The sequence below is a fragment of the Osmerus mordax genome, chromosome 14, assembly GCF_038355195.1.
Source record: "Osmerus mordax isolate fOsmMor3 chromosome 14, fOsmMor3.pri, whole genome shotgun sequence".
Taxonomy (NCBI): Eukaryota; Metazoa; Chordata; class Actinopteri; order Osmeriformes; family Osmeridae; genus Osmerus; species Osmerus mordax.
This window is the reverse complement of record NC_090063.1, coordinates 3,506,862-3,520,122: the sequence shown is the minus strand read 5'-3', so window position 1 is coordinate 3,520,122 and position 13,261 is coordinate 3,506,862. Positions and strand designations below refer to the sequence as shown.

Genomic DNA, 13,261 nt, shown 5'->3' with positions numbered 1-13,261 from the left:
CAGACGGCCTACAGTCTATCTACAATCTACTTAATTGGACAAGGTGGTCAAAGCGACCTGGAAACTGCCTCTTCTTCTTGACGAGACTGAAGAAGTTTGGCATGGACCCAGTTATCCTCACTAACTTTTTCACATGCACTATAGACAGTATACTGACTGGTTGCATCACAGTGTGGTATGGGAGCTGCACAGACAGGGACCGCAAGGCCCTATGTAGTGTGGTCCGGTCTGCTGAGTTCATCATCGGCAGGAAGCTCCCAGCCCTACAGGACACCTACCACACACGATGCGTCAGGAAAGCTGGCAGGATTCTAAGAGACTGTTACCACCCATCCTTCAGTCTTTTTACCCTGTTGCCTTCTGGCAGGCGATACCGAAGCATTCGGTTTCGCACACACAGACTGGACAACAGTTTATTTCCAAGGGCGATCAGGCTTCTGAATGGACATTGATATCTGATATGCTTCTCACTAGTCACTTTACACAGTGTCACTTTCAGCTACTGGTTGCACTATCAGCAATATTGCACTATTGTACTTCACTTGTCTTCTGTTAGTATAAGTTAAGGTTATTATGTGTATTAGAGGTTGACTTTACTGTATTGAATATTGTATATACTCCTCTCCTCCACCCCCTTCCCCACAGCACTTGGCTCCCCCCCCCCCCCCTCCCCCACTCCTCATACACCACACTCCACCAAAAGCGCCCCACCCCCCTTCCAACAACCCACGGCACTCAGCCCCCATCCCCCAACTTGTCCCTCACAACTGACCAGGTGAGGAACGAAGTGAGAAGGATGAAGGTGAGGAAGGCCACGGTTCCGGCCGGCATCAGCTCAAGGCTCATCGGGTCCAGTGCAGACCAGCTGTGCGGGATAGTGGAGCATGTCTTCAACTTGAGCTTGAAGCTGGGGAGAGTAACACAGCTGTGGAAAACATCCTGCGTGGTACCAGTCCCAAAGACCCCACGTCCCAAGGACTTCAACAGTTTCAGACCGGTGGGGTTAACATCCCACCTGATGAAGACGCTAGAGAGGCTGGTCCTTGTACATCTCCGTCCCCTGGTGAGCTCAGCTCTGGACCCCCTTCAGTTCGCCTACTAATCTGGCATTAGGGTGGATAACGCTGTCATCAGTTTTACACAGATGCCTTTCTCATCTGGAAAAGGCTGGAAGCACCGTGAGAATCATGTTTTTTGATTTCTCCAGTGCCTTTAACACCATCCAGCCGTTACTTCTGAGGGACAAGCTTGAGCAGACCACCAACAGAGTGGACCACCAACTCACTGGATAGATCTTGGACTACCTCACCAACCGTTCGACCTGGTGTCCTGCAGCACAGGGGCCCCACAAGGAACCGTTCTAGCTCCATTTCTGTTCACCATCTACACCTCGGACTTCAGATACAACTCTGCTAACTGCCACCTGCAAAAGTTCTCTGATGACTCTGCAATCATCGGCCTAATTTCCGCCGGTGATGACAGGGAATACAGAGAACTGAACCAGGACTTCATAGGATGGTTAATGTTTTGGATTAATCGATGAATCTGATAAAAATTGCGCTCAAGCCTTCGGCGAGCACAACCATTGATCTTTCTCATATACAGTATATGTATTATTATTATTATTTCCCCACCCCTAAGGATCCCTCAATATTCGGACTACATAGACAACGTCGGTGTGAAAATTTTCGTTTTGGTCCCAATTGCGTTGCTTGTATAGGGATTTACGTTCCGTTGCATGGTTTAGGCTGAAATTAAGTTTTTGTGGCGAAAAGTGCCTTGTGTGGCGGAAGGGACCTCAGTGCTAGCCTAACGTCACAACGTCAGCACACGTTAGCAACGACGCATAGATACGCAGTTCTAGTAAGACAGACAGCTATATCAGCGAGCCCTTAGCATTAGTACCGTAGCTTAAAGTCTGGAAAGTTTGGCGTCATGGAGCCGACCAGCTAAATACTTATTTAGCACAAACAGACAAACAGAATAGACAACAAAGTCAAACACAAAGCCTAGTGTAAAATTGCTTAATATTTTAGTTAACTAGAACTGTAATTAGATCTGTTGATTGTTCTTGAAATATTAACAGATGTGCTGTCAGATAGGTAAAGTTACTTTTAGATTGTTGTTAAGTTGTTGAATTTGCATCTCGGTGATGCCTATGCACTTCAGAGAGATGTTATACTGTATATCTGTGGTAATGTGGTCATAGCAAGTATAATTTAAATATTTCAAATGTATATATATATTTTTGTAAAATGGCCCAATATTTCCTCAAAGCTCATATTTCCATCTCAAGTTGGCAATAACCATCCATCATGTTGTTTATTCCCAGGTTCACTGAATTCAGCAAAGCAATGAAGGTCAATGCAGTGACAGAAAAAAGTAGTAGTTTTGATTCATAATTGACTGCCACAGGTGTTCATGTGTTTAGCCAGGGCCACTTTACAGGTGTTCATGTGTATAGCCAGGGCCACTTTACAGGTGTTCTAAAAATGGTACTTAAAACACCTGTTAAGCGGAGTGATACATGTAGTGATAGGTTGTGATCTGGAAGAAATATTAGCAAGTGCCGACCAAACCATAACAAAAATATTCTCACAATACACTCAATGTGCAGGGAAATATTATTATTAGACTAGATAGCATTTGTTGACATTCAGCAGACAAGCACAAACATACACACATACACAAACAATTATCCACAGAAATTATTCATGTAGCATTGACCAATAACGTCAGCGAGAAATGAAGTACATACTTAGCATCTGCAGAAACATAAGAAGTAACACACAATTTGATTGTACATGAGTAGATCCCACCCAGTACACACAGCTTTACTGCAACAGAATAGCTTTGTTCTTTAGCTTGGATCATCATTTTTCCATTGTTTTCTGTTTCTCTGTTTCTCCACTCAGTGTCCCTTTCCTCCCCCTCTCTATTGTAGTCCCTCTCCCACTCCACCCTTTCCTACACCCTGTGTATCCATCTCCTCCCATCTCCTCCCTTCCCCCTGTCATTCCCCAACCTCTCTCTATCCCGCTTTACTTGTTGAGGTATTTGGCCACAGAGTGGTAGGCCAGGAGGATCTCTGAGTCCTTGGGGCAGGTGAGGTGGAACTCATCCTGCTGGTAGGCCTTGTCCAGGTAACGGCTCAAGCCCTTAAGGGCCGCGGGGATCTCAAAGTCTCTGTACTTCCTGCACACCACCTGGGCCAGCAAAGCAGAGGAGAGAAGGGGAATGAGTGGTGGTGGATGAGTAACAACGGCATGGGAACATTAGGAGAAACACCAGACTGCGCCTCATTTCAATGTGGATTGTGAATGAACATTCATACTCCAGATGGCATTGGTCTTGTTCTATCAGCAGGTTAGAGAGAGGAAGACATCAAACCTCATCAAAGTCTCCGATGATTCCAACAAAAAACTAATGTGTCACCAAAAAGGATCTCTTGGCTGTTACAGTGTAGAGTAGTCATAGTCATAGTTGTCTAAAGGTTTGCCGCTGATATATTTTTCTCTGTTTGGTATTTGGAGACGAGTCAAATGTGAATCAACAGATGTGGAGATCTGTCTAATGTCAACAGATGTGGAGACACAGAAATGATTTGCTGTTAGCTGTGGAGACCAGGGGTCCTAACTCCCAAGGCAATATATGATTGAGTGTCAATGATGTGTGTATAGAGAACATCAGAGTATAAGTATCAGTCTGTGTCATTTGCACAATCTATGCAGAGTACAGTGCTTGTCTGGTGAACCAAGCTTGTGAAGAAAGTCAGTACCAAACTTTAAATTGTATATCTGCGTATTTCTGCGATCAGTCTTCAATACAAATATTACCCTTACAATTTGGTGTAACAAACAGAATCCATCTGGCACAACCTAAAGTGAGCAGACTTTTCTTATTCTATTGATTTAATTGAAATATGCTGACATGCCACATTGGGGGGGGGGGGGGGGGGGGGCGGGGGCGGGGGGCGGGGGGAGATGATTTGGAATTCGGTATTATGCAGGTATTATGCAGGTATTATGCAGAAATGTAAAGAATGTCAATTAAACATTGGATGTGCTTATTTGAGTCCAAAAATAGTTAATAAGACTGTAGTGCGATGCTGTGTATCTATGATGGTAAATTCAATGCTTCTACGCAAAGGAAATTGAATGAATTTTGCCGTAAAAAAAGCTGTAACAAGTAGTAACAAGTAGTAGAAAAGGAACATTTTGGCCATAAAACCAGAGGTAGCAGAGGTTGGCTAGTAAATAATTTGATGAGCATTGGGATGCTGGCAGGCCTGGACTGGTAATCTGGGCAAATGTCCGGTGGGCCGACGCACTTGGGCCTGATATGATATATTTAATATATAAATCTTTATATAATTTTTTTTTTAACTTAAAATTGAACAACGACCGGGGGATTCACAGCCGTCCAGAAGTGACGAGGATTTGCGGCTTAAATGGTTAAAGAGTGAATAATGCATAAGTCCCGAACAGCTACTACATATATTGAGACAAAACCATGGAGAATCAAGTAATATTAATTTTACATATCAGTCACTGACCTTGACAATGTTGAGCTTGGGCAGCAGGTTGCAGTCAGCCAGGCTGAGGGTGTTCTCATCCAGGTAGATTCTGGAGGACTGAGACATGTCTGGATTCTGGTCCAGCTCATATGGTAGAGGGGTCAGCAGGTACTGGTCCAACTTCATCAAGCTCTTCAGGAACTTCTTCTCCAACACTATGAGGAAGGAGAAAAGTCTTGTGAGTGTTTAGGTAAAAATAAATGTTTTTACTGTTAACTAATTACTTTATTAATTAATAACTCAGTGCTGAGACCGATTTGGCCTGTGAATAGTACAGCACCAATGAATTAATTCTCCTTAGCTCTCACTATCATTGAGTCCTGGGTTGGGGTTTTTGATGTAAGCTGAGAACTTGTGGAAGATGTCATCTCCAGCCCTGTTGGACTCCTTGTAGCGACAGCACAACTTGGGGTACCTGTAAGCATATGGACATTAAACCGTAGGCTGGAAGTGCGAACTGACTGCGTATGTGTTTGCCCATGTGAGCCAGCCAGTCACTCACTGGGGAGGAGCCAAGGTCTCCTCCAGGAACTCTTCAATCTTGTTGGTATCGGTGCGGACCTCTTCGTTGTAGATGAGGAAGGGGGGCTGGGAGCCCGGCGCCAGGTCCTTCAGCACCTCAGGCGCTCTGGGGGTCAGGGGAAACAGGCACTCAAACAAACATCTGTAACCATCTCATCCTCATCAGCAGAGGCCACAGTGGTCACTATTGAAGTAAAAAGTTGATGTAACTTAATTGAAATTCCTGCCAGGGCTTGACCAGGGTCTCACCTCTTCATGTCCACAGTGGTGAGGGTGAAGTTGGCGCCCTTCAGCCAGAGGATCATGAAGAGCCTCTGACAGAATGGACAGTTCCCCACACTTTCCCCATCATCACTGGCCTGGAGGGAGAGAATAGGAGAACAGAGCAGTGTTCAAGTGTCTCAATATGTTCTCAATAAAAACTGTTTCTCAACAGTTTCGATTTATGACGTATCATCTCAACAGTTCCCTGAGTCATTGGAACGACGAGCAGCCAGAAACACATTCTTCACAACAAGGAATGATAACAAAGCAGGCGTCTTCAAACTGGACAAGTCTCTTTTCAGTTTACATGCACCTCGTATTACCTCAGGCAGAGGTTTGCCAGAATTCACACTGTGACTCATCACAAAACCCACAAAACTTTATTTAAGACTTTAACTCACTACTTGATCTATTGAACAAATGGCTGGCTAATGGCCACATAATTGACCAGTGGAATCATTTGAATCAGTTCAGTCAGTTTATTTTCTCAACAGGTGTCATTCCCATCTCATGATATACAATTTCATGCATATACATTTCTTATTACTACATACTATATGTTTCATTAAAATTGATGTTTGTTGAGTACATCCTCTTCCTTGTTGGATCATCTGTGATCACACCACACATTGTTTAGCATTCTGACTCACCTTGATGAAGAGTTCAATTTTCGGGGCCTCCGCCATTTATATTGTTACCCCCTTTCTCTTTCGGTATTTCTGACTCTTCCAGACAATATATCTCTTTCTCTCTCAAACACTCTCTTTTCCTCACACACTCCTTTTCTTACTGCTATGTCTCAGTTCTGTCCTGTGCCTGTCTCTCACCCCACCTGTTACCTCTGTGACATACACATCACACCTACAGTTCTACCAGTCAAACCAGTAAAGCCAGATATCTTAAACTACACCTCTTCAATTAGGCCTCTCTGTTCCTCTGTCCTTTCCTGCTTTCTCCTTGTCTGAAGGTGAGGCTGATGTCACCACAAACACTGAATAATGTTCAAGCCACCCATTTTGTGAGAACTAGAGTTGACACTTGAGTTGTTTCTCTGTGAGAGTGGAGGGGGGGGGGGACAAACACTTCCAAGATAGGTTACCAACAATGAATCAACCAAACTATCATTGAATCAATGTTGAAATGTAACATATGTTACATAATGTTATTCCAACATAATTATTTTTATCAAGATGGACATAAATCTCTATATTTGAAACATTGAAACAAAATCAAATCTTGCTTTATGTACAGCAGGATTCTATGACAGTAGATCATCTCCTTATCAACTATTGTCAATCAGAGACCATGTAGAGCTGCAATTAACATGGGTTTCAGCTTTGGTAGGGGCATTACGGTAAAAATAAGATGATTGGTTGGCCTATTATTTTGAAACTTTCTTTACTTTAGTAATGTTTTCGTAGCCTACCTCAATTCTGACTTGCGTATCGACACCTGGACTTATGTGTGCGTGCTGCAGAGGTTATGTACAAAAGGCTCTGGACTTATTTGCCATTAAGAAATGTTAGATCTGCTTTTCATGCGGCATTTTTCGCTACAAAACGTTTTCTTTGTTAACCATAATGTTCATGTCGCACACATGTTCACATAGATTTCCTTAAAGGGGTCATTGATTGCGAAACCGATTTGACCTTGTCATAGTTGAATAACAACAGTTCGGTGGGTAAAATGGACATCAAGTGAACCTCAAAGTCCATTGACACCTCTTTCCTATCTTAATCTCACAACTTTAATAAAATAACTGTCATTGTCCTTAGGCCATCCAATAGAAACTGTTACAATCGGAGACCTTAAGGAACCCAGTCAATGACTCCTTTAAGGTCTCCGAATAGGTTATGGAAGGCTGAAAATGGCCTGGGTGCTGTTCTATGCCCACTGGTACTTCCTGGGAAATTGTCCTGGGAAAAAACGCTAGGTTTTCTCCTTTTATGGTATGCTCATGAATATATAGATGAGCTGCGCGCTGATTCAGAATCAGAATCAGAATGGGTTTTATTCGCCATGAAAGTTTACACAGACAAGGAATTTGCTTTGGCAGGAAGGTGCAAACATTAAACATATAGGAATCAAAAATTTAAATATGAGGACTAACTATACTAAAGTTACATAACTAGCAATACTAAGTGGGATTAGATTCAAATAAACTATACAATAAAATATAAAATAAAATATAAGTTGCAGTAATTTACAATATAAAAATACAAAAAATACAAATGGTACAAGATTGTATTTTGCAGTGCAAAAAGCAGTGTGTTTTAAGGACATTGAGTCATGAAGTCAGTGTGAACCCTTGACCTTGTTGAAGAGGCCAACAGCGGAAGGGAAGAAACTGTTTTTGTGGCGTGTCGTATTGGTTGGTTTTGGATTAGGTTGGTTTCCAACGAGTGCAGCTGCGGAGCAAAAATGCAACACGGCCAACAGCACACTGAAACATCGAAGGTGGAGACTTGAAATGTTGTTGTTCAACGTTGTTGAAATGTGCAAATAAATCTATTGTGTCTACACAACACTGTTTTCAACATATTGACTAGATATCATTTGAAATGATAACGTTAGTTGTTTCCACTTCTGTTGTTGAAGCAAACGGGATTGACTTAGGTGGGTAACGTTACAGTTTAGCAAGCAAACTATATCGTGATTCAACTCAGCTTCAGTTAGCTAGATATCTCGAAAAATAACCTGACAAAGATCTGGACAAATATGCATCGTGAATTGTAGATTTACATGACAACACAGGTTATTTATTTGAATGACACACAGTCAGGAACATGAAATAACGCGTTAGCCCCATTGCCATAAACTAGGATAAATCCTCACACATTTTACCTATGCTCTTGCGTTAGCAAGATAAATTAGTTTACATGCCTACAGTCTAGGTGTTTTCGCTATCTAGCTGTTCTTGCATTCCTTGCAAATCAGCATTAATAAAAAGCAGATGAGCTAGAGTCTAGCTAACATTGACTTGACGGTCATGGCTGATGTTTGTTTATACCGTAGCGTAGAAGATCCCTGTGCAGTTTGACCCTCAATTACACATTTGCTCGAACCATTTCATCAAGGACGGTTTTTAAAACCTGGGACAATGTAAAGCAGGATTTGCTATGAAGCTGTTGCTGAAAAGAGGTGCGTTCCGACCTTATGTTCATCACAACCGCAAGCTATAGTATGATTTTGTCGGTAACAGTTATTAGCAATGTATCCTGTATCTAGCACCTGCCTAGATACAGGAGAAGTGAGCATTGCTAATAGGCTAACTGTTAGCGACAAAATCATACTTACAGCTTGCGTTTGTGATGAGCATACGGTTGGAACAGCACCTCTTTTCAGCAACAGCGGCTTAGCAAATCCTTCTTTAAATGTCCAAGGTTTTCATTCAAAACTGTCTTTGGTGAAATGGTTCGAGCAAATGAATAAATGAGTGTAGAACTTCACAGGGATCTTCTCATAGAAAAACATCAGCCATGCACGTCGGTTCCTTGGGAAGATTACGAAAAGTGAATTGAACTTGAATTGAACTTAAGCAGAATTTGTGATGTCACAAGTTCCGCTTTTTCAAAACCGATCGTTTTACAGCTGCAGTTTCAAGTTCTGAGATTTAGATAGGAAAGAGGTGTCAATGGACTTTGAGGTTCACTGTATGTCCATTTTTACCCACCGAACTGTCGTTATTCAACTATGACAAGGTAAAATTGGTTTCGCAATCAATGACCCCTTTAAGGAACAGTGTGAAATACCCCAAAAACCCAGTCAATGACCCCTTTAAAGTTTGAAATATTCAGTGAGCTCCGTGGGCTCTGCTCAATGCTCATTTTTCAATGAGCAGCCAGCCAGTTGGTCTTTGAATGTTTGTAAGGTCTTAGGCATAAATACTTCAATAGGAGAGAACACATTCGTCTTGTTCTAGCTACTTTAAACTGGCGTGCGGGGGGAAGGGTTATATTTTATATCTGCCAGTATTTTGTTGTACATTTTTCAACATTTGACCATTTTGTTTATTATGTTTACTGTATGCAACTGCCCACCAAAGTATATTCCTTGTTTGTGAACACTTACTTGGAGATTAAACACAATTCTAATTCTGAAAACAAGCAAAAACAAACAAGCAAATGAGCAAACAATCGCTGAACATGAAGCGTGTCAAATTGGAGTTCACCAAACAGGAAATCAAACCTGTATTTTGGTATATAAAAACGGTAATATATAAAGATCTCCAAATTGCTCTGAAATAATATTTCTTATTCCTTAAAATTAGACAATGGACACGCAAAGGGATAACCTTTATGAAACCCATGTCTAGCTTGGACATTGAAGAAATGTTGACCGTTGGCTTTATCCTTTCTAGACAACCCGATTTGCACAACAGTGTCAGTCCTTTTTTTGGTCACACGCTAGGGAGAACAGTTTCCCATGCAACACATAATGACTGTGGGTTTTCTTGGCTTGCACAGAACAGATGCAGGAAGTCAAACGTCACAGACCGAGGCTCTTGCGGTTCTGGTATTTCTGGGGGAAGATCTGAATAGTGAACGGAGTCCGGAGAAGAAAAGACAGCAATGGCAGTTTAAGCTTGTGTGGCTCCCTGGGCGAACCGTTCTCCCTACCGCGGGCTTCCAGTGGGGAGACCTGAGGCCAACCTATCCCTGCCCCCTCCCCATCTCGTACTTCTGAGTGGGAGACCTGCAGGCAGCCTGCCTAGCTCCCAAACTAGAATCAGGGAGCCCACTCCGACCAGGTGAATTTACCCACAGGCCCACACGGTGACATTATATAATTGACCTGACGTGAAAATGAACGATAGAAAACGAATTGTGCAAATTCACAATCCCAACTTTTTGGGTGAGGGTGCCCTGTGCCGGCCCCGGCAAGATGCCGCCCTGGGTTGCTGCTCATGTCGCAAATGCCTAAATCCACAATTGTAAGACAGCATACCAAGCTGATGCATTACACATAGCAGAAATATATTTTGGTGCTCTGGTTGTAGGCACTCCATTGCCCAGAGTTTACATCACTTCATCATTGCTTTCTCCGTCATTAAAATCACAGTCTCGAGAACATTGATTTCAACTAATGGACTGGCTAATGGTTATTATGGCAGATGACGCCGGGATCATTTAATGGTAAAACCAAAAAGAGGAGGGAGGAGGCAAGCTGTTAGATGAGGAGGTAACAAAATAGAAGTACAGGAAAGAGTTGATAGGTTGAGCAATAGGTTTTGTCATAGAATGCCCAAATATGGCAAAAATATCTTAGCGTTCTTATTGCTATGTATTGTGTCTAGGCCACACCCCCATCTGCATCTCAGAATCTAGAATCTAGAGCTGTACCATCATGTCTCAGGTCAGTTAATGCATATACATTTATGATTTATCACTGTGTGTGTGTGTGTGTGTGTGTTTGTGTGTGTGTTTGTCAGAATCTGTCTATGTTAAGATTGTTCCGCTTCGGTCCTTTACGTTCTTAAATCCACTGGTGGTTGAGGTCTTTCATGGAAACATGACAACCCAGATATCTTTCTCTTTCACATGTACCTTACTGGTGTGACAAGTACTCTGGAATATGGAATTACACTTAACAGGTAAGGAAGTGTAACTTTGTACAACTATGTTTTTGTAGTTTTTATATCTTTGTTAAATGCTATGAAAATTCAGCCCTGCAATTTCAATCTACATTTACAAGAGGATGCTTTTATTAAAAGTACATTTCAAGTAGCGCATAAGTGCAGCCAAAAAGCAAGGACTAGAAGTACACAGTTCTATCTGTATTGCAGTGTTTATTGCTAAGGAACTATTTGTATTTTACAAGACACAATGCAACAACAACATCTTCTTATTTATAACATAACTTAATTCCATAGATAATACAATACAGCCTTGTGTACAATTGTAACAGTCTGTGTTCTCTACTTATGCTACATTTCTGTCTGTTGTTGAATTTTTGATCATTTTTGCATACCCCATTTCTTTTTTATCTCTTGTGCTGTATATGATCAGACTCTGAAAGGCATTCCACTCTCAAAAGAATAATGGATGTAGTCGCTCTGGATAAGAGCGTCTGCTAAATGACTAAATGTAAATGTAAATATTACATGTTTGTCTAGCATAAAACCATGTTTTATAATGTAAGGGAATTTAGTCTGTGAGTCTAAACTATCCCTTTGTTGGTTTTTTGGCAAATATGAAAAATACATGCCATTAAGTTATCAAAATGAGACTCACCCATGAGACAAACAAATGTAATCAATAAAAAAAATTGTAATTTTAAGCTTTCTTAACCAAAGCTTTTTTTTGGCTTTTCCGCTTCTTCCCATCCCTCCATCATGAGAAGAAAAAGCCGTCTCCGTGGAGACATGTTCATTTTGCCACAAGAAGAAACCCTTTGTGTTCATCTGCCTGGTCACACTTTTGCTCTTTCTGAGTTACCATATCAGTAAGCAAGGTTGGTTGCAAGTAGAACCCCTATACACCAACCAAGACACCATCGGTAACGGAAGCTTCCTTACCATCCTTGTGTGGTACTGGCCGTTCGGCTACAGATACCCCCTGGAGGGGGACGTGTGCAAGGACCAGTACCACATTCCAGGCTGCCGTCTGACGGATCAGAGGAGCCTGTACCACCAGGCGAATGCTGTGGTCTTCCACCACCGAGAACTGCAGCAGAGACTCCAGGTACTCCCCCTCAACTTGCTCCGCCCCCCACACCAGAAGTGGATCTGGGTCTCTCTGGAGTCCCCAGAGAACAGTGGGGACCTGAGTCACTACAGCAATGTGTTCAACTGGACCATGACGTACCGCCGTGACGCCGACATCCCCATACCCTACGGGGAGCTCATTAGGAAACAGGCCGTGAATTCTAGTTCTGACAGCATAGAGGACTCCATTACACAAAATAAATCTAAATTGGTCTGCTGGGTGGTCAGTAACTACAATGCCCGCCATAGGAGAATCCAGGTGTACAAATCCCTGATAAAGACCATCCCAGTAGAAGTGTACGGGAAATGGAACAAGAGGCCACTAGCCAGTGCCAACCTCCTGCCCACCATGTCTCACTGTTACTTCTATCTCTCCTTCGAGAACTCTCTCTCCAAGGACTACATTACAGAGAAGCTCTGGCACAACGCCTATATGTCTGGGGCAGTGCCTGTGGTGTTAGGCGCATCATTGGAGGATTACAAGGCAGTGGCCCCACCCAACTCCTTCATCCATATTGATGATTTTGCATCAGTGGAAGAGCTAGGGAGTTACCTCCGAAATCTGTCTCAAAACCAACAGAAATACGCAAGTTATCAGGCTTGGAGACGGGACTATAAGGTGAAACGTTTATGGAGCTGGGTCGAAAGGTTCTGTAGGATCTGTTTACACCATCACAATCTGTCTGCACAGACAGTTTACCAAGATCTTCAAGCTTGGGTAACAGGGTAACTTAAATCAGTTGCATCATTTCTGTTCCGCTTTTTTCTTATTGTTTTTCCTTAATGGCACATTTAGAATAAACTGAACATTGTAACCAAATACTTGAATTTCGTTTGGGATTTTCTAATATAATGAGTTCAACTGTCCCATCAATTTAAATAATCCAAAAGTCATGAGTAGCATGTTACTTTTCCTTATCTTTTGAAGCATGTTGGTAGGCCAATGTTGAGCTTACAGAAGCTGTAGCAGTGTGGAAAGAGAAAAACTAAAGAGTGATGCAAGAACAATATGACACCAGGTTTGAATGGAAATAAGAATTTAATTGCTAGGTGCAGAGTTACAGGTAACATTAATTCCCTTCAGATCGTTGCATGTCAATAAATTATCAGAATATTATTTCATACATGTGTGCTGTTAGAGAAAAGAGTGATAAGGCTCACCGGCATAGATATGGCCATTTCCTGACCCCCAG

The 13,261-nt window shown here is 42.2% G+C and overlaps 2 protein-coding genes across 2 annotated transcripts; one reads left to right on the top strand and one right to left on the bottom strand.

Moving 5' to 3' along the window:
• Window positions 1–2,608: 2,608 nt before the first annotated feature.
• On the bottom strand, window positions 2,609–6,215 carry clic3 (chloride intracellular channel 3). The gene is made up of 6 exons (XM_067250139.1): window positions 6,013–6,215; window positions 5,348–5,457; window positions 5,079–5,204; window positions 4,885–4,991; window positions 4,556–4,731; window positions 2,609–3,206 (listed from the first exon to the last, which is right to left on the bottom strand). Exons 1-6 carry the CDS (start codon window positions 6,046–6,048, stop codon window positions 3,042–3,044), a joined length of 720 nt encoding a protein of 239 aa, XP_067106240.1. The 5' UTR covers window positions 6,049–6,215; the 3' UTR covers window positions 2,609–3,041.
• Window positions 6,216–10,729: 4,514 nt separating this feature from the next.
• Window positions 10,730–12,885, top strand: fut7 (fucosyltransferase 7 (alpha (1,3) fucosyltransferase)). Its single transcript, XM_067250873.1, has 2 exons — window positions 10,730–10,955; window positions 11,705–12,885. Exons 1-2 carry the CDS (start codon window positions 10,937–10,939, stop codon window positions 12,796–12,798), a joined length of 1,113 nt encoding a protein of 370 aa, XP_067106974.1. The 5' UTR covers window positions 10,730–10,936; the 3' UTR covers window positions 12,799–12,885.
• Window positions 12,886–13,261: the final 376 nt, after the last annotated feature.